Raw genomic sequence first — 22,214 nt, forward strand, 5'->3', positions numbered from 1 at the left:
AGTGAAATGAGTTGAAATATATATATATATATATATATATATATATATATATATATATATATATATTAAATCTGTAATGTGGTCTTGGTTATACGAGTTGAGATAAGAAAATTTCACAAAAGTCAAAAAAAAATCTTTCACATGGATAAAGTTTATAATACCAAAATATTTCTGGTAAGTCAGAATCATTTCATGAACATTTTTTTTTTTGAAAGAAATATATTCATTTTGAGTATAAAAAAGAAATGTAATTAATTTTTAATTTCTCACAAAGTTAAATATTTTTAATTTATCAAATAATTATATATAAATATTCTAATTAGATTAATATAAATTATGTTAAGAGACTTCAATATATTAAATCTTTAAATCATTATTTCATAAACAAAATGATAATTAAGATGTAATTTTCATGTTTCTTTTTATTTCTCACATAATAAAAAGATAAAACCAAACATTTTATCCAAACAAACCAAAAATCAAAAACTGAGTGCAAATTTAAATTGTAAAAAGAAAGGAAGAATGAGTGCAAACTTAAATTGTAAAAAGAAAGGAAGAATAAAAGACATGATCTGAAGACAAATGACAAATGAAATATGGAAGGCAAATGAGCTAGTAATCATGTACCCAATCATTCTCTTCATCCCAAGGTGGAATATATATATGTCCGGCCAAGACTTGAACTCCATTATTTGTTTCCAACGTTCGTAAGATGTCAGCCATTTGTCCAATCACTTCTTTTGAGGGAAAGCTATTTATATGTACTTTTTTCAACCCATTCAAATAACAAAGCTCAGTTGGGAGATTACCTAATGGTCCACAACGGTCGATAATCACATGTTGAAGCCTCCGCATTGCACCATTGTCTAATTCCCACTTTTGAAGCCGCAAAAATTTCATTTTCAACACTTCCAGCTGTGGGAAGCCAACACAATTTAGGTCAGTGGGGTTCTTAAACATGAGTAAATTTCCCAAAAGTCTTAAAATCTTGAGTTTAGAGTGATTTCCCAAACCATTCATCCCCTCATCACTAATGCAGTGAATTCCTGACAAAGTTAACTCTGTAACATTTGGTGGAAATATGTGCTCAGAGGTTAGAAGATCCTTTACACAATGAATCTCTAAAATAGTTAGATGACTGAATTCTCCTAGCCCTTGAACCAGTTCTTGAGGCTTGAAATCAAGAAAACCTTGGGGAATAATCACTAATGAATTCAAATGCTCTAATTGTTGTAGGTTATGCAATAAATTGTGTAATTCATCTCCACATTCACGACTCCCGTCCAATCCCATCCTCTTAATATTGGGGAATGTTCTATTCTTTATTAGAGATATTGCTTGCTTATTGCATACAAGGGGAGACATGGTTTGAAGATTCCACATTTTCTTAACTGATTGCGAACAATTTCCTCGCAACTCGATAGGTCCAGATGAATTCCAATGTCTTAAATATTTGAGTTTCCATATTTGAATAGGAAAAGAAACTCGACCCCCGCCCCTGGAAATACCCAGGTCTATGGTTTGTAGATTCAAAAGATTAAGTATTGAATCTGGAACAAAGTAAACATAAACATCTTTTATTCTTAAGTACCTTAAGTGGATGAAGTTCCCTAGATTGGAAAGGTTCTCTTGACGACTGATAGGTCCAAACTCTAACACTCGAACCAATTTGAAGTCGTCAACAAGCCATTTCCACTGATCATAATGTGTCCCAAAGAAAAATAGGGAACGAACACATGAATGGTCTCTTTTGCTTGCAGAAATGTAGTCATGCATGGCACTGTGAATGGACAGTCTGCGAGGTTTGTCAGGTGTGGGAGGTTTGGCAATGCCTACAATGTTATTGTTTGTGCAAACTTCAAACACTTTTTCCTTTTTGCTTTGTGATATGCACAGATCTCGAAGAAGATCATGAACTTCACACTTCTCCAAACTTCCATTTGACTTCACTCTTGTTACTTGGACCAAACTGCGATCGATGAGCTCGTATAAGTAGTCTTCCGCAACATTATCTGGGTCTCTATCTCCTGTATCTTGTATAAAACCCTCTGCAACCCATTTTTGCAATAATGGCGCAACAGGAATTTCAAAGTCCTCAGGAAATAATCCAAGATAGAGAAAACATGGTTTTAGTCTCCTTGGCAAATTGTCATAGCTGAGCTTGAGAACTATATCATTCACTTGGGTCTTATCTCGATTGATATATGAATTAACATGATCGACCACTTCAGACCATAGTATATGTGACTTTTCCTTGTTGGCCAACAGCCCAGCCAAAACAATGATGGAGAGCGGCAAACCACAACATCTTTGAACCATCAGCTTTCCCAGAGGCTCCAAATCAGAAGGGCAGTCTCCATCGATAAACACTTTCTTGCGAAACAACTCCCAACTTTCTTCTTCTTTGAGAAATGGAAGATAGTGAGGAACATCAAGACCAGCATGCATGGCAACCTCTTTCGAACGGCTAGTAATCAATATTCTGCTCCCTCTGTTGTTGTCTGGAAAAGCACTTTTCACCTTGTCCCAATCCCTTATATTCCACAAGTCATCTAGCACCACAAGATACCTTTTCCCCTCCAAGCAGTTCTCCACCTTATTTTTTAGCTCATCCTCATTCCAGTTGTTAATGCCTCCGCATTGTTGTTCAAAATTTGGCATCAACTGTTTAAGAAGGCCAAGCAAAAGCTCCTTTACTCTGCAGTCGTTCGAGACATTAACCCACGTAAGACAATGGAAGTGGTTCTTCACCTGGCTTTTATTAAAGACCTTTCGGGCAAGGGTGGTCTTTCCCAATCCCCCCATGCCAACGATAGAGACGACTTTACGATTTGAACTATCTCCCAAGAGTTGGTTGACGACAACCTCGGAGTCACGGACAAAGCCAACCACATCTTTTACCTCCACGTCTCTTCTTAGCCTCTGCAGCCATTCCAGCCTTTCCCTCTTCTCTTCTGCTGCGGATTCATTAGTGGTTTCTCTGAAAGCATCATATATGTCCTTGTTGTCGCGTATCTCCTTGAGAGTGGTTTTGATATAGTCAATTTTGGCGGATAAGCGGTGGAGCAACCTTACTTGGCCAAAGCAACAGAGCATCTTCTGCAAAATGGTTTTCCTCTTGTAAATGTCAACTTCGACTACGAATGTGTCGATGACATCCTCAGCTAAGTAGGCCATATCTCTGATTTGGTTCAGTACTATATGTTCCATTCCCTCCTCTCTCCTTGTGTTATTGAGGAGCTCTTTGATCATTTCAAGTTCTCTCTGGAGGGACTGGACTCTATCCTTCACGCCATACAGCAAGTTAACTTCGTCTGCCACAAGCTGGGCTAAGTGATCTAAAGCAAAGGAAACTATACTCTCTTCCATTACAGCATGGAGGAGCGTGTAGATTTTGGATCTGTGGTTGGATAATGGGTTTGTGGTTTGTGATGGAAGATGAGTAACAGGGATTTACTAAGGCACCAGGAAAAGCAATACAGTATGTAGCTTGTAATCGCATAGAAAAGAATTGCAAATGTATATTATAAAAAGTGGCTGCAATAATAAAGAACATACAAGGAGTGCATCATGTGAATAGCGTGGCACCCTCATGTGCATTGCAGCTTGTAGCCATTCGGCTTAGAATATTTCTATTTATGAGAGTACTGTGTTGAGTTTGTTTCCTCGTTATTAGATGGCAAAGAATAATATATATGTAAGAGATTCATTTGTTTTATCCTTGGCTCGTCCCAATTTTGGATCTGTTCTTGGATACTGTGTTCTTGGAATAGAATTATATATATATATATATATATATATATATATATATATATATATATATAGGGTGTGTGTGAGTGTGTCAAGATATTGATATGTCTTTTTTGGAAGAAAATGATATTTTAACACCATTTTTTGAAACCATTTTGACACTGCACACATGTCAAAATATGATTGGACGATTTCAAATTAAAAAAGTTGAAGCAGGGGTATATTTGGAAGAGAAAAACCAAAGTTTGTTTTTTTAATTTGAAATCGTCCAACCACATTTTGACACGTGTGCAGTGTCAAAATGGTGTCAAAAAATGGTGTTAAAATGTCATTTTCCCTTTTTGGATACTGTGTTTGTGGTTGGTTTCATCGTTTTTTACAAAGAAAATGATATTTTAACATCATTTTTTGACACTATTTTGACACTGCACACGTGTCAAAATGTGATTGGACGATTTCAAATTAAAAAAGTTGAGACAGAGGTATGTTTGGAAGAAAAAAACCAAAGTTTGTTTTTTAATTTGAAATCGTCCAACCACATTTTGACACGTGTGCAGTGTTAAAATGGTGTCAAAAAATGGTGTTAAAATTTTATTTTCCTTTTTACAACTGTGTTTATGGTTCATTTACCTCAGAATATTTATACTTATGATTGTACAGCTGTGCCGAAGTTTATTTCCTTGTTAGGTGTAATAGAATAATATATATGTAAGAGAGTGCTTTGTTTTTCCACACTGTGTGAGTGAGTAGTTAATCTATATAGTCACTTTGTTGTTTATCAACTTGATCGTCCCAACCTATTCAAATTGCAAATTCACCACTCCAACGTCCCTCTTTTATACTTTAAATACATATTGCGCTGCCACTTGGATCAAATCTTTTAATTTTTCATCAATAATATCTCATATTGACAAATACAATATAAAAATTTATCAATGCACTAAATATATTGATTAATTTATTTTTTGTTGGCTAAAAAGGCAAATTAAATTTATGGAAAAGTTTCAACAAAAAATAAAAGATATCGTGTAAAGGCATAAAAAATAAAGTTTTAAAGTTTTAAAAGTGATAAGTATGTTTTAAATAATGAATTTCAATAATTTTAATGTTAAAAGTTTAATTATAAATATGAGTTTATATAAACGAGTTTCATTATATAAAACTACACTATTTTTTTAGAACTATGTTCTTAGAGTTATTTATCCTCTTTTTAAGATTTTTTATTTTTTTTCTATCTATTTGAATATCACAAAACGTTTGAGAACTCTTTCAGACAAAATATTTAATTCTATTCCGATCAGTTTATGTAAGAGAGTAAATTGATTTCTACTCTTTTCTTTAGTCTTAGTGTTTTTACATGCATGTGAGTGATTTTTGCTTGCATGTGAAGCTTGAGTCTTTCTATTGATCTGTTGATCAGTAGTTTTAGATAGTGTGTCATGATCATGTTTATGTTATTGTAGGAGCTGTTAGAATATCACTAGTACAGACATGACTTTTATGACATGTGAAATTGACTTTCTATGTCAGAGGTTTTGACATCATAGTTGTATGAGACATATAAAGTTTGTGTTTTATATGACATAATGAATATCAATCATAATAAGTTCAACTTACTATAACAAGTAAAACAGTAAAAAAACAATAAAACATATTTTTACTATGAAAGAGATAGTAAACAAAACAAAAATTAAACTAATAATAATTAAAATTTAGCATATATTTTGTCTTTTAAAATTCAATATATATTTAATGGTGATAAACAAGATTTATGATAATAACATTAAGTTATATAATAGTAAATAAAATATATATTAAAAAATAAAAATTATCAAATGTATGTGTTATAAATAATTTGAGACACTATTAAATGAAATTGAAAAAAAAAACATATATACAGCTATTGGTATATTGAGATGGAATGTACCTTTTTAATTTAAGAAATATTTTCAAATTTGAACTGTTGAAAGATAATTAAATATTATTTTATAAAAAAAAAAAACTCTTCAAATAAAACAAAAAGTTAATGATCACTGATGATAAAGAAGATACATTTTTTATATTACATACTAAATGAAAAATTTATTCAATAAAAAACTTAAAATTAATAATCAAACATTCTCATGTACAAATAATAATCAATAAATAAAAATATTAAAATTAAGTTGAATAATTTTTAACCAGAACAAGAACAAGTTAAAAACATACACACGAGTTTGAGTTTATTTATCATCTAATAATTGTTGTAATATTTTTTTGGTTAAAAGCTCTTTTTGGTCCCAATTTTGGTTCAGAAAATTCGTTTTGGTCCCTGAGTTGAATTTGTGTTCAATTTCGTCCCAAAGAACGAATTTAATGTTCAATTTGATCCTTTTCATTAACACCGTTAAAATTGTTAACGGCAAGGTGTCTAGCTCTACAACTGCTATGTGTGGTGTCAATTTTTTGCTGACTAGAAAACCTTTTAAGTTGGAATTAGAATTTTTTAAAAGATTTAGAAGGGCAAAGTGGGAAATCATCTTCCACCTACTAAAATCCTAATTCCCAATTCGAAACCCTAGCCGTCACCCACCCTTAAGCTACCACCTCCATGGCAACCACCACGCCGCCAGTGACCACCACCCAACAGTCCCGCCGTCACCAACAGCGCAATCTCCATGCGTGACCACCGTGGATCATTGAGCTCCAAGTTCAACGTTTTCAGGCACAGGAATCCCAATTTTGCGAGGAGAAAGAATGTCAGATCCTCCAACTCCAAAGAATGGATCCTGCTGAAAATTAGAGATTGTTTCATTACTCTTGAAACCAAACATAATTCTAATAAAAAAAAGGATGGACATTGACTAACATACAGTAAAGCAGATGGACATTGACTTGCATTACATACAATGGAAGTCAAACTGATAGAATCAGGAGCAAAGTACAGAGGATGCGCAATTGGAATAGGTGGCCCTCTTCTCGGGTGCTTCTTACGAAATATCTGGATTGGAGTCTGACCAAAGTTGGCTATCTGGTCTTCGATAGCTGCTCTTTGCATATCGTCTTCCATTGTTTCGAGATCAACAACACCTTCATAAGTCAAATAGTAGAAGATGTTCGCTGCCTATAATCCAATGTTAAAATTTTAACAACACAACTAAACAGAATAATTTAGTTTTTCCAATTTAATTAACTTCTGATTGCCATAAACTTTGTTTAATTTAGTTTTTACCTCTACTGCAGGTTTTCCACGTTGCTTGATGACAATGGCGATTGCGCTGTTGGTGACGGCGGGACTGTTGGGTGGTGGTCACCGGCAGCGTGGTGGTTGCCATGGAGGTGGTAGCTTAAGGGTGGGTGACGGCTAGGGTTTCTGAATTGGGAATTAGGATTTTAGTAGGTGGAAGATGATTTCCCACTTTGCCCTTCTAAATCTTTTAAAAAATTCTAATTCCAACTTAAAAGGTTTCCTAGTCAGCAAAAAATTGACACCACACATAGCAGTTGCAGAGCTGGACACCTTGCCGTTAACAATTTTAACGGTGTTAATGAAAAGGACCAAATTGAACATTAAATTCGTTCTTTGGGACGAAATTGAACACAAATTCAACTCAGGGACCAAAACGAATTTTCTGAACCAAAATTGGGACCAAAAAGAGCTTTTAACCTATTTTTTTTAATGTTATGTTAATTACAAAAGTTTTGCGCGTTCTATAAATTAGGACATGAATATGTATTTATGATAACAGAGAGGAAAGTTTGTAAGAATATGTTTTATATTATGAAGACCCATTGACTTGGAAGCTTCAAGTTTTATGCGTTTCTCTGTGCAATGGGTGTTAAATATTTACAGTATTTTATGAATTAATGTCAATATTTTGGGACATTTTTCTGTCTAAAACCGGTGGAAATTTAAAGAACAATCACGGCCATACAGTGTTGAATGCAATGTAAAAATAATTCAGCTGAGTCAATTGCGTGGACATTTTTAGAGAATCAGAAAACTATAAATAGTTAAAATTCATATATTTTCTCCAACAAGATTATATTCATAGTATAGTGAATCCTTCAAATGGTATATAGAAAAACTAGATTATTATTGATATTTAATTGACTCTTTTCTCTAATGTATTATCTTATATTTCTAAAATTTATTTTCAAAACTAAAAGGTTCTTCGGCATCTATGAGAAGTTGAATCCCATTGTTTATTTTCAAATTTCGTAGCATGCGAACCATTTGTTCTGATGGTTTAGTTATCTGTACTTTTCTTAATCCACTCAAAGACCAAAGTTCATTTGGAAGATCATCTAACATTTCACAATTGTGGATCATCACACTCTCAAGTTTCTGCATTGCACCATTGCTTAATTTCCACTTTGTAACTGCCAAAACACCCATTCGAAATATTTCCAACTCTGGGAAACTACCTTCGACACAATAGAACACAGAGGAATCTCCAGACCAAGTTACATCTCCCAAAAGTCTCAAAATTTTGAGTTTGCTGTGATTTCCCAAACCACTTATCCCCTCATCGCTAATGCAGCTAATCCCTGATAACTTTAACTCTGTAATGTTTGGAGGAAATGTGACTGCACTTATTAGAAGGTTCAAAGCATTCTCAATCTTTAAGACAGATAGATAATTGAATTGTCCTAGGTTTTGTAACAGTTCTTGTGGCTTGCAACCATTGTTCCTTTCCACACTTTCATGGACTGAACCCTCTACATTTAAACTTGCATCATAACTATCTGGGAGGAGAATCTCTAACTTATTCAGATGACTTAATTGTTGTAGGCTCTCCAACAAATTGGGTAATTCACCTTTGCATCCAGAATCTACTTTCAACCCCATCCTCTTAAGATTGGGAAATGTTTCATTCTTTACCAGAAATGTTGTTTGCTTGTTGAGTTCAAGAGGAGAAATGGTTTGAAGATTCCACATCTTTTCATTTGATCCTGAACTACTGCCTCGCAGCTTGATAGGTCGTCGTGAATTTAAATGTCTTAAATGTTTGAGCTTCCATATTTGTAAAGGGAAAGAAATTGGAATGTCATGACTCCAAGGACCTAAGTCTATGGTTTGTAGATTCCAAAGATCAAGTATTGAAGCTGGAACAAACTTAACCTCCTCCGAGTCTATTCTCAAGTATCTTAAGTGGATAAATTTTCCTAACTTTGAAGGGATCTTTCCGCACCTCTTTGGTTCGAGCTCTAACACCCGAACCAATTTGAAGCCTTCCAAAAGCCATTTCCATTCTCTCCTATCAACACAGTAATCTGGACCAAAGAATAACAGGGAACGGATACATGAATGGTCATTATTGCTTGAAGAAATGTAGTGAGCCATCTTACTGTGAATGGACAATCTACGAGGTTTGGTCGGAATTAGAATGTTGTTATCTGTGCAAACCTCAAAAACTTTGTCCTCTTTGCTCTTTGATATGCAAAGGTCTCGAAGAAGATCATGAACCCGACACGTCTCCAAACCTCCATTCATTTCCACTCTTGCTACTTGAACCAAACTACGATCGATGAGTTCGTACAAGTAGTCTTCTGCAATATCATCTGGGTCTCTATTCCCTGTATCTTGTATAAAACCCTCTGCTACCCATTTTTGTAATAATGGCATAACAGGTATTTCTAAGTCTTCAGGAAATAACCCAAGATAGAGAAAACATGGTTTTAGTCTCTTTGGCAAGTTGTCGTAGCTAAGCTTGAGAACTATATCTTTCACTTGGGTCTCATCTCGAGTCAAATACCAATTAACATGACCCACAACTTTAGACCATTCTCTATATGACTTTTCCCTGTTGGCTAGCAACCCTGCTAAGACAATGATGGAGAGCGGCAAACCTTGACAACTTTGAACAATATGTTGTCCAAGTGGCTCCAAATCAGAAGGGTAGTTTTCACCCCTAAACACCTTCCTGCGAAACAACTCCCAACTTTCTTCTTTATTCAGGAATTGAAGATAGTGAGGGACATCATGACCAGCATGCAAGGCCACCTCTTTCAAACGACTAGTGAGCAATATTCTGTTGCCTCTATCGTTGTTTGGAAAAGCATCTTGCACCTCGTCCCAATCTTGCTTTTTCCACAGGTCATCTACCACCACAAGATACCTTTTCCACTCCAAGCAGTTCCGCACCAGTTTTTTCAGCTCCTCCTCATTCAGGCTACTAATATCTCCAGCACTTTTCATACCTTTTTTGTTGCCTCTGCGTTGCTGTTCAAATTTTGGCATCAAATGCTTAAGAAGACCAAGCAAAAGCTCCTTAACTCTGCACTCGTTGGACACATAAACCCATGCACGACACTTGAAGCATTGCTTCACTTGATTGTTATTGTAGACCTTTCGGGCAAGGGTGGTCTTCCCCAATCCCCCCATGCCAACGATAGAGACAACTTTACGATTTGAACCACCTTCCAGGAGTTGTTTGATGACATCTTTGGAGTCTTGGACAAAGCCAACCACATGTTCTTCCTCCACGTCTCTTCTAAGCTTGTGCAGCGATTGAAACCTTTCCTTCTCCTCCTCTTCTGTTGCAGATTGATTATTAGTTTCTTTGAAAGCATCATATTTGTCCCTGTTGTCGCGTAGCTCATTGAGAGTGGTTCTGATATTGTCTATTTTGTGGGCTACATGGTGAAGCAACCTTGCTTGGCCAAAGCCATGGAGCATCCTCCCGAGAATGGTTCTCCTCTTGTAAATGGAAACTTTGGCTACGAATGTATCGATGACATCCTCAGCTAAGTGGGCCACATCTCTGATTTGGTTCAATACAATGTGTTCCATTCCCTTCTTTCTCTTGGTGGTATTGAGAAGCTCTTTGATCATTTGAAGTTCGTAATGGAGGGACTGGACTCTATCCTCCACGCCATACAACAAGTTAGCTTCGCGTGCGGCAAGCTCACCTAAGTGATCTAAAACAAAGGAAACTACACTCTCTGCCATTACAGTGGAGACGTGCGTGTAGATTTTGATGTGTGCTTGGTATTGTGTTTGTGAATGGCGGTGGAAGAAAATTTAGTAAGGCACCAGAAAGAGAAATACAGTGTAGATTGCAATCTGATAGAAAAGAGTATCGAAATGCCATAGTATGAAAAGTGGCTGCAATAATAATAAAGAATTTATAAAGACGGGTTCAAGGATTCTGGTTTTATTGGTTCATTGACTTTGCGTCAACCATTACTACTTTTGCAGTAAACCTTCTCCTTGAGTGCATAATCTGAGTAGCGTGGCACCTTCGTGCTATGTGCATTGCACCTTCTTCCTATTTTCCTTATGATATTTACATTAATGACAGAACAACATTTTCAAATAGCTGACACAGCACTCCAACCTTTGTCTTATATACTTAAAATAGACGTTGCCGTGCTGCTTGGATCAAATTGATTAAATGTATATCCTCACAATTTCTCATCACTAATATCTCTCATATTGAAAAATGAGATATTGAAAAATAATGAAAATGTTAACATTTACATCAATAATGCAATGCAATTCTTAATTTTCCAATTGAAGGTGAGAGTCTACCCATTTACGTTAGCATTTTCCACAACTCATTAACGTACATGTAAATTAAATCTATTATCTTAAATTTTGATTCGTATCTAGAGAATAACATTAAATAGTTTAAATTGAAATTACATCAATTTTAAGACTATACTTAATGTGTGTGTAGTAACAAACTATGAAAAGTAGTTTTTCAAAAAATATCTAAACAATTCAAGACTTGATATAAAATTATTAATGTTTATCCAGTTTTACTAAATCTCAAAATGAAAACTAAGATTTTTTTTTCAACGTGTGTATTAATACAATACTAAGTAGTAGATCTTAAACAAATGTTTTAGAAATAAAAAAAAAAAAATTGTTTACGTCTATGAAAGTTTTAGGATGCAAAATATATCAAGTATACTAAAATTAAATATAAATATTTTATTTACGTACTCAAATGAGAAAGGTCAGCCTTTCTCATTATTTCTAATATCTCAAAAGTTTAATTATTTTGACGTATTTATCGAACACAATGATCAAATTGAGAATATATCTTTTAACAAGTTCAACAATTTTGTAAAATTTTTATCTCTTCGTCAATCTTTTGCTTTTAGAATAAATATTTTTAAAGTTGTTATATTGTAAAGTTATTGTATAATAAAAACACAGGCCCAAAGTCTGAAAGACTGAGGCCCAAAAACTGTGGCCCAGCAGCACTCGAACCTTCTGCAAGTCAGAAGTTAGGTGAGATGCAGCTTCGCGAGTCTTCGTGCGAGAGGGAAGAGAAGAAGGCGATCTCCATGGTGCTCCGGCGATGCTTTCTGCAGCGGTGCTTGAACGGAAAATGCAAGGCAGAGATCAAGATGAAGAAACGTGGTAATAGAGGTAAGAGAATATTAGAGTATTCTGATTGACTGAATGAAAATGATGATTGTTTGTATTTGCTATTATGAAACAGAGACGCTGGAATCCCTATTATATAGGGTTCCGGTGAGTATTGATTACACACAAAGAAATTCGTTAGAATCCCTAACAGAAAAATAAAAACCCCATAATAAAACCCTAAAACTTGATTATTCTTCTCTTCTTAGGAAGAGTAATTACAAAACAGAAAATATTAATCCTGTTGTAGAAAGATCTTAAGAGATATGTAAAATCAAAATCAATCTTATACGTTTCATTACTGGCATCAATCTTATTTTTAAACTGTGATAACTCAACGTGAATCAAAATCAATCAAGCAAATTTACACACACACATAAAACTAAATGGTTTGAATTAAAAATTACACTAAATTTAAAGTTACACTTAATGTAGATGTATTAACACACACAATGGAATAAAACTAAATGGTTTGAATTAAAAATTACACCAAATTTAAAGTTACATAATCACCCAATTCAAGACTTGATACTTAAATTATTAATAGTTAACTATTTTTACTAAATCTCAAACAAAAATTAAGATTCGTGCATGATTACACTATTTCTTTTAAAAAATTAGCAAAATAAATACAAACCACAAATTAACCAACTTCTATATTTAGGTAAATTTAATATAAACATATCAATACTTATTTAGAAATAAAAAAAAAAATCATATAAAATTTTTAAATTTAATATAAAATTATGTTTATACAAATATATAACATAACAATAACTTGTCGATTTTAAAAAATATTTTATACAAACATTTTTTTTAAATGTATAAAATTTTGAGGATGTCAAATATAAAAAATATGTTAAAACTGAAAAGAAATATCTTTTTATATATTAATTTCTATGTATGCAAAATAAAAGGAGTTTAAGGCTCATTGGTCGATGAACGAAGTTGTTGGAGTGCTGTTTAGGGAGCGTCGTTTTAAGGGGAGATAAACTTTCAAGTTTGTTTGCATGGTTAATATAAGTGTTGATGGCTTCGTGACCACAAATAATGAACGGCGAAAGACGGTGAACGTTGAATGACAATAAAGAACAATGATCAAACAAATGAGAACGAAGAAGAGTAACGAAGGAATGAATGAGAGTGAAAAAGAGTGATGAACTTGAGAAATTAGGGCTTGTGATGTGAATGAGAGTGATGGAAAGAAAAGTGATGGAATCTTTGATATAGCAGGACTGAAAGTCGTAGAGGGAAATGGGAAATAGAGAGATACTATGACTAAAAACCAGTCATAATACTTTCCCTCATGTATTATAACAGTTTTTTATAAGTAAGTCTTAATTTATTTACAAGTTTGATACTGCGTTTAATATTATGATTGGTGTCCACAACTCTATCATAACATGTTTTGAAATTATTTATAAGTTTGTCATCGCGTTGTATATTATGACAGGTTTCCAAAATTCCGTGATAATATGTCTTACGTTTATTATAATTCTATCACGGATCAACTATGAATGGTGGGTGGTTTTTATCAGTGATAATAGGTTGTCATAGAATATTTTTTTTTTTCACTAGTGATATTATGAGATTATGGTATATATCATATCATTTATATTAATAAGCAAGCTGAGATCATTTTTTATAATAAATACATTAAATATGAGTATTTTCCACAAGCTATTCAAAATTTTGTCTTTTATTTCAACAAATAAAATACATCCACAAAATAAATTAAAACTATTTTCTGGAATAAATCTCTTAGATGTCACTAATATATTCAAAAGTATTGAAATCCATCGAATCAATACTATTCAACCGACATTGAAATCGAGGCTGATAATCCTCTGTGACGAGTTGAACCCCATTCTTTATTTCCAAATTCCTTAGCATGCGAGCCATTTCTTTTGAAGGTTTCATTACCTGCACTTTTCTCAAGCCACTCAATGACCAAAGTTCATTTGGAAGATCATCTAACCTTTCACAATTGTGAATCATCACACTCTGAAGTCTCGACATTGCACCATTGTCTAGTTTCCACTTTTCAAGGTTCAAATTTTCCATTTCAATCACTTCCAATTGCGAGAAGCCGCCTCCGACACAATTCAAGTCAAAGGATTCCCCCGTCGACAAGGATACATCTCCCAAAAGTCTCAATTTTTTTAGTTTGGTGTGATTTCCCAAACCATTTATCCCCTCATCACTAATGCAGTCAATCTCTGACAACGTTAATTCTGTAACAGTTGGAGGGAATGTGAGTTCACAGGTTAAAAGGTCGAAAGCATTCTTAATGGTTAAAATAGTTAGACAATTGAATTGTCCTAAGCTCTGTAACACTTCTTGCGGCTTGAAACCATTGTTCCTTTTCACACTCTCATCGGTCAAGTCCTTTACACCTTCATCATCTCTATCTCGGAGGACAATTACTAACTTGTTCAAATAACTTGATTGATGTAAGCTCTGCAACAATTTGGGTAATTCAGCTTCACATTCTGAAGTCACTCTCAACCCTAACCTCTTAACATTAGGGAATGTTCCTCTTTTTATCAAAGACATTGCTTGGCTATTGAGTAGCAAGGAAGAGATAGTTTGAGCATTCCACATCTTCTCATATGATCCTGAACAACTGCCTCGCAGCTTGATAGGTCGTGGTGTATTTAAATGCCTTAAATGTCTCAGTTTCCATATTTGGGCAGGGAAAGAAATTGGAACGTTAGCCCTCGGAGGACTTAGGTCTATGGTTTGTAAATTCCAAAGCTTAAGAATTGAATCTGGAACAAACATAACATACTCTATGTGTATTCTCAGATACTTTAAATGGATAAAATTCCCTAAATTGGAAGGGATCTTGTTAGAGCCGTTTAGTCCAAACTCCAATACTCGAACCAATTTCAAGTTTTCAAAAATCCATTTCCAGTCCCTCCCACGAATATAGTAATGTGAGCCAAAGAAGAACACGGAACGAACACATGAATGATCATTATTGCTTAAAGAAATGTAGTGATCCATCTTACCGTGAATTGAAAGCCTGCGTGGTTTTGCTGAAATTAGAATACTATGGTCTGTGAAAACTTCAAAAACTTTGTCCTCTTTGCTTTCTAATATGCAAAGATCTCGAAGAAGATCATGAATCTGACATGTCTCCACACCTGCATTAGTCTCTACTCTTACTACCTGGACCAAACTACGATCAATGAGCTCATATAAGTAGTCTTCCGCAACATCGTCTGGGTCTCTGTTTCCTGTATTTTGTATAAAACCCTCTGCAACCCATTTTTGCAATAATGGTGTGACAGGTATTTCAAAGTCTTCTGGAAATAACCCAAGATAGAGAAAACACGGTTTTAATCTCTTTGGCAAATTGTCATAGCTGAGTTTCAGAACTATATCCTTCACTTGGGTCTCGTCTTGAGTGAGATACCAATTAACATGACCCACCACTTTAGACCATTCTCTATGTGACTTTTCCTTGTTGGCTAGCAGCCCTGCTAAGACAATGATGGAGAGCGGCAAACCACGACAACTTCGAACCATCTGCTTTCCCAAAGGCTCCAAATCAGAAGGGTAGTCTTCACCCCTAAACACTTTCCTGCGAAACAACTCCCAACTTTCTTCTTCATTCAGGAATTGAAGATAGTGAGGAACATCATGGCCAGCATGCAAGGCCACCTCTTTCAAACGACTAGTGATCAATATTCTGCTGCCTTTGTTGTTGTCTGGAAAAGCATCTAGCACCTCGTCCCAATCTTGCTTTTTCCACAAGTCATCTACCACCACAAGATACCTTTTCCACTCCAAGCAGTTTCGCACCAATTTCTTCAGTTCCTCCTCACTAAGGTCGTTAATTTCTCCTGCGCTTTTCTTACCTCTTTTGTTGCCTCTACGTTGTTGCTGTTCAAAATTTGGCATCAAATGCTTAAAAAGGCCAATCAAAAGATCCTTAACTCTGCACTCGTTTGAGACATAAACCCACGCGCGACAATCGAAGTGGTTCATCACCTGGCTGCTATTATAGACCTTTCGGGCAAGGGTGGTCTTTCCCAATCCCCCCATGCCAACGATAGAGACAGCTTTACGATTTGAACCTCCTTCCAGGAGTAGGTTGATGACATCCTTGGAGTCATGGATAAAGCCAACTACATCTTCTTCCTCCACATTTCTTCTTAGCTTGTGCAGTGATTGCGCCCTTTTCTCCTCCTCCGCCTCTTCTGCTGCAGATTGATTATTGGTTTCTTTGAAAGCGTCATATTTGTCCTTGTTGTCGCGTATTTCGTTGAGAGTGGCTTTGATCGTGTCTATTTTATCGGCTACGTGGTGGAGCAACCTTAATTGGCCAAAGCCACGGAGCATCTTCCCCAGAATGGTTCTTCTCTTGTAAATGGCAACTTTGGCTACGAATGTATCGATGACATCCTCAGCTAAGTGGGCCACATCTCTGATTTGGTTCAGTACAGTATGTTCCATTCCCTTCTTTCTCTTTGTGGTATTGAGGAGCTCTTTGATCATTTGAAGTTCGTTCTGGAGGGACTGGACCCTGTCTTCCACGCCATACAGCAAGTTAGCTTCGCGTGCCACAAGCTGGGCTAAATGATCTAATACAAAGGTTACTACACTCTCTTCCATTACAGCGGAGACGTGTGTGTAGATTTCGATCTGTGCTTGAATACTGGGTTTGTGGTTGGTGATGAAGATTTACTAAGGCAACTGAAAAAGCAATAGAGTGTATCGCATAGAAAACAATATATATCCAAATATATAGTATGAAAAGTGTCTGCAATAAAGAATTTATAAAGACTTGGGTTCAAAGGCTCTGGCTTTATTTTTGCATTGACTCGTCAACCATGGCTACTTTGAAATTGAACCTTCCCAGTGAGTGCATAATGTGAGTAGCTTGGCACCTTCCTGCTATGTGGTGCATTGCACCTTCTTGAATATTTGTAATTATGACAGTACAACTGTGTTCTGTTTCGTCGTTATTACATGTGATAGAATAATATATGTGTAAGAGATTGATTTGTTTTTTCTGCATTCTGTGGGTAGTTAGTCTGTATAGCAACATGTTGTATGTCAACTTGATCGTCCCAACGTATTCAAATTGGGAAGACAGCGCTCCAACCTTTGTTTTATATACTTTAAACACAACGTTTTGATCAAATTGACTAACTATATATCCTAACAGTAATATCTTATATCGACAAAAATAAAATAGAAGAACTTATTAATATACTAAATATGTTAATTTATTTTGGTTAAGCAATAGAGTGTAGCTTGCAATTGCATACAAAAGAATATTCAAATGTCTACTATGAAAAGTGGCTGCAATAATAATAAAGAATTTATAAAGACTTGGGTTCAAGGATTCTGGTTTTATTGGTCCATTGACTTTGCGTCAACCATTACTACTTTTGCACTAAACCTTCTCCTTGAGTGCATAATCTGAGTAGCGTGGCACCTTCCTGCTATGTGCATTGCACCTTCATGTTCTCTTATGACAGAACAACCGTGTTCGGTTGTTTCCTCGTCATTAGATGCAATAGAATAATATATAAGAGATTGATTAGTTTTTTCACGTTCTGAGTAGTTAAGCTATTTAGCCGCATATTATATATCAATTTGATCGTCCAACGAATTCAAATTGCAAACACCATTCAAACTTGTTGTTTGGATCAAACTGACTATATATATATATATATATATATTAACTCTCGTAAGTAATATCTCATATTGGAAAAAAAAATAGAAGAACTCATTAATATACTAAATGTATTTTAATTAATTTATTTTGGTTAGTAAGGTCAAACTAAATTCATTATAAGGTTTAAACGAAAAATAAAGGGTATACTCATTTGAAATTTCAAAATAATAAATTTTCTAAGAAAAGTATTATGGCATTCTATTGATAATATCAATACTATATAAATTATTTTAACAATGTATTAAAATCAGATCATAGTTAAATGAAATTTAAAAAAAAAAATGAAAAAAAGTCACTCAATATTGAAATCATACAAGTTTTAATTAATTGTTTTTTTTATTGATTTTTTTTTTATAAAAATTTTATGATTTTTGTAATACGTAGAATATTCATTCTATAAAACAGTTCCATTTATATTCTCTTTCAAACTTTTTCTCGATTTCAACTCTAATAATAGTAGAACACAATGTTAAATCAACATGTTTCTCTTTTAAGTTATTGAATTTTAGACATTTTCCTTTAAATATAACGACGCCATGATTGTATTTAAGTAATATGATATAGACACAATTATAATCATAAAGTTGAAAATGTAACCCTAACAAATTATATGAAAAATAAAAATGGAATGAATTTCTTAATAAGAATACATTTTTTTTTTAAACAATGTAGAATTATTTTATTGAATTTTTTTTACATGAAAATAATTTTGAAGTTGATATATAATATATGTAATATAAATTAAATTTTATAGAAGGAAGACAATTATAATTCATGTCGGATATGATTTTAGTCGACGCAAATTTTGGAATTTAAAAAGAAATTGGTTCATTTTGACTTAAATTTAAAAAAAGGTAGAAAAACAACGTTATACCAAACTGGATATTCTATTTGTGTTGAAATAATAATTATCTATTTCTATTTAATTTACCTAAACAATTAAACAAAATTAATTATACCCAAAAGAATATAATTTGTCCATGTTTTATTTGCTGCAAATCATCTTGAAATAAGGTAATTCATCTTGAAGGACTTAAACTATTTAATTCATGTTATTATAACCACAGATAAAGATAAACTAAATATAACTAAATGTTAATTGAATTATCATTGTTCAGAAATCATTCATATTTGTAGGATTAAGACTATCATCCAATAAATAATGTAAATTAGTTACATTCTACTGTATATTATATCAAAAACAAATTTTTAAATATTAGTATTGACAAGTAAGTAATAGCTTACAATAGGATTATTTATTTCTTTACCATTACTTACATCAATTTTCCTTTTAAATTGTGATAACTCAACGTGAATCAAAATCAATGCAGCAAATTTATTTTTGTAAAACAGACAATACTTCATATTCATCAAACACAATTTATGATCAAATTGGAAAGTATATCTTTTAGCAAATTCAAAAATTTTGTAAAATTTTTATCTCTTCGTCAATTTTTTGCTTTTAGAAATAAATATTTTTAAAATTGTTATATTGTAAAGTTATTGTACTTTGGATAGTTGTTTCTGATATTCAGTTTTTCCTATTCTCCTGTTGTAGAAAAATCTTAAAAGATATGTTCAATCAAGATATATAGTAAAAGTCTTCATTCATAAGGTGAGTAACAGAGAGTTTATTTTATTACATAACTCATTTAAGTAAACATTTTCATAATTAATTAAAACATACAAATTGAGTCATTTTAATTTTGATAAAATTTCAATCGTACTTTGTATTGTTCTAAATAGTATGTGAAATGTGCATCATGTTAAATTGTGCATCCAAAGAATAGCACTAAAAGGTCTGAATGAAAAATTACACCAAATTTAAGATTACATTTAATCTGGATGTATTAACAAAGTATGAAAAAAAAATTAAAACGGTCTAATCATCAATTCAAAACTTGACACATAAATTATTAATATCTAACCATTTTTACTAAATCTCAGACAAAAATTAAGATTTGTACATGATTACACTATTTCTTTTAAAAAAGGTTAGCAAAAGAAATACAAACCACAAATTAACCAACTTTTATATTTAGGTAAATTTAGTCTAAAGATATCAATCCTTATTTAAAAAAAAAAAAAATCTCATATAAAATTTTTAAATGTAATATAAAATAATGTTCATACAAATATATAATAACAATAAGTAGTGATCGATCTTCAGAAAATATTCTAAAAATACAAACATTTTTTTTAGATGTATAAAATTTTGTATAAGTCAAATATATAAAATATGTTAAAACTAAAAATAAATATTTTTTTATATATTAATTTATATGTATGCAAAATAAAGAGGTTCCAATGGTCACTGAGAACGCTAGATGAAAACAGAGTTGTTAGAAGGATAATTATACTTTGACATCCAGAATGTGACAAATTTTTGACACCGTCACGTGTCACATTTTGGATGGTCCACATGTTTTAAAAAAATAAAATGACAGAACATGGATTGAATGTGTAGTGATAGACATGGTATCAATGTACTGTCACATTCTGCGTGCCAAAGTATTATTATCCTTGTTAGAATACTGTTTAGGAAGCGTCCTTCTAAGGGGAGAGAAACTCTGTAGTTTGATCGCATGGTTAATGTAGGTGTCTTTTTCTCTCTTATGTTAAGGTTATTTGTGATCCTTAGAAATATTTAATATAATTTAATAGAAATAAATTATCCTATTGAAATTTATATTTTTACGAACTATTAATTTTATATTTTTAAGTGAATGTTTTTTAATTTTATCATATTGATTTTGTTTAAATCAGAATTATTACTATTTATGATTTTATTTTAATCAATTTTATTATTATTTAATCTCTTTTTCATATAAATATAACATGAGGAAAATACACAATAAATATAACAACTTATACAAAATTGGTTTTTGTCTTTTGTTTTATATTATCTTTTAAGATATTAATATTCATAAAATTTAGAGACCATTTCATGCACTTGATCAATTTAACGAAATTGTTGTATCCTTCGAAGAAATCTACATATTGTTTTGTCACGTGCAATGCAAATGATTTCTCTTTCAGGACATTGTTACCATGTTTCAATCCAAACTCTTTTAATATTTTTTTTCATTTAAAACTTTTATTTTACCTTGTCATTGATTATTATAAAAAATGTTCTGTTTGGTGATTTTTTTTTTCTTTTATTTGCTCTGTTTTTTTATTATTAAATTATTTATTTTCTAACAACTAAAGGGCCTAATATTGTACATTTAAAACACCACCACACAAAAATATAATACAAATAAAAAATGTTCTTTTTAAATCACCATATAATAACAAAAGTATTTGTTGATAAAATACATTATAAATCCCGTCAAAAAAATTGTTAATAAATTTAAATTTATCAACAACTTTACTATAAATAATAATAACAATTCTTTGATAATTAACACAACTGTTTTCGCTGTAGATTAACTAAAATACCATCTTTTCCTTTCTTCACCGTTATATCCATTATAAATTGTAAACATAGATATTTACTTCTTCACTATTAATAAAATTGATGTAAAGTTGACCCATTAGTTTCTTTTGACTTTCTTCATAATTTTAACAAAGACGGTAAGAAGATGCTTAATTGCAATGATAAAACTTGTATAGTCTTTGCTAAGCTTTTAAAGGAAATCAAAGATTCTTTCTTCTTCAACTTCCAATAAATTATTTTAAATATAATCACATATTTATAAAACTGTTATTGTTAACTAAGCACGTTTTAAAGTTATTGTTTTAAAAAATTGACGGATAAAATATTCATTATAGTATCTGTTACTATTAATATTTAAATTTTCAGTTCTCATCTCTTTTAATATATCATTTTCAATATCAACTTAAGCAATGATTTTTTAATATTTTTATTAAATAAATCCGAAATCCATCTTCATTCATTAAACCCTGCTTTTGCACACCATTGTTATTCTTTATATTTGTTTTTGTATTAAAAATGGTAGAATTTTTGCCATAATTTATTCTGTACATTGAATATTATGTTTCCTCACCAAACTAAGTATCTAAGAAGGACGAATATATATAAACGATGATATCTAAAAAGGAACACAACCTTTGTAGTTTTTTTCTTATTATTATTTTTAATTCAACTCTAAACAACAATAATTATTTTATTTAGTTAAAAAATGTATATTAACATAACAAACATTATTAACCGTTTATATATATATATATATATATATATATATATATATATATATATTATTTATATTTAAAAGTACTGTTATTAACATCAAATACTCCAATCCAAAATAGTTTTTCTCTTGCGTGTTTTATTTTTCTACGTGATTTAACAAATACTATGATTTTTCCATATTTAGGCAATTGATATTTCTCTCACTTAGCAATAAAAAAATATATGAATATATCTATTATAAAAGTGTATCG

General features: G+C 32.4%; 3 protein-coding genes across 3 annotated transcripts; all 3 read right to left on the bottom strand.

Annotated features, from left to right (window-relative positions):
- Positions 1-523: 523 nt before the first annotated feature.
- LOC106778113 (putative disease resistance RPP13-like protein 3) lies at positions 524-3,607 on the bottom strand. The gene has a single exon (XM_022777168.1). The coding sequence runs from the start codon at positions 3,367-3,369 to the stop codon at positions 613-615; it is 2,757 nt and encodes a 918-aa protein (XP_022632889.1). The 5' UTR covers positions 3,370-3,607; the 3' UTR covers positions 524-612.
- A 4,201-nt stretch (positions 3,608-7,808) lies between these two features.
- LOC106778114 (disease resistance protein RPP13-like) lies at positions 7,809-11,023 on the bottom strand. The gene has a single exon (XM_014666030.2). It carries the CDS (start codon positions 10,682-10,684, stop codon positions 7,874-7,876), a length of 2,811 nt encoding a protein of 936 aa, XP_014521516.1. The 5' UTR covers positions 10,685-11,023; the 3' UTR covers positions 7,809-7,873.
- A 2,772-nt stretch (positions 11,024-13,795) lies between these two features.
- Positions 13,796-16,735, bottom strand: LOC106779084 (disease resistance protein RPP13-like). Its single transcript, XM_014667123.2, has one exon. The coding sequence runs from the start codon at positions 16,733-16,735 to the stop codon at positions 13,874-13,876; it is 2,862 nt and encodes a 953-aa protein (XP_014522609.1). The 3' UTR covers positions 13,796-13,873.
- Between the last annotated feature and the right edge of the window lie 5,479 nt (positions 16,736-22,214).

Source organism: Vigna radiata, chromosome 2 (assembly GCF_000741045.1).
Source record: "Vigna radiata var. radiata cultivar VC1973A chromosome 2, Vradiata_ver6, whole genome shotgun sequence".
NCBI classification, from domain to species: domain Eukaryota; kingdom Viridiplantae; phylum Streptophyta; class Magnoliopsida; order Fabales; family Fabaceae; genus Vigna; species Vigna radiata.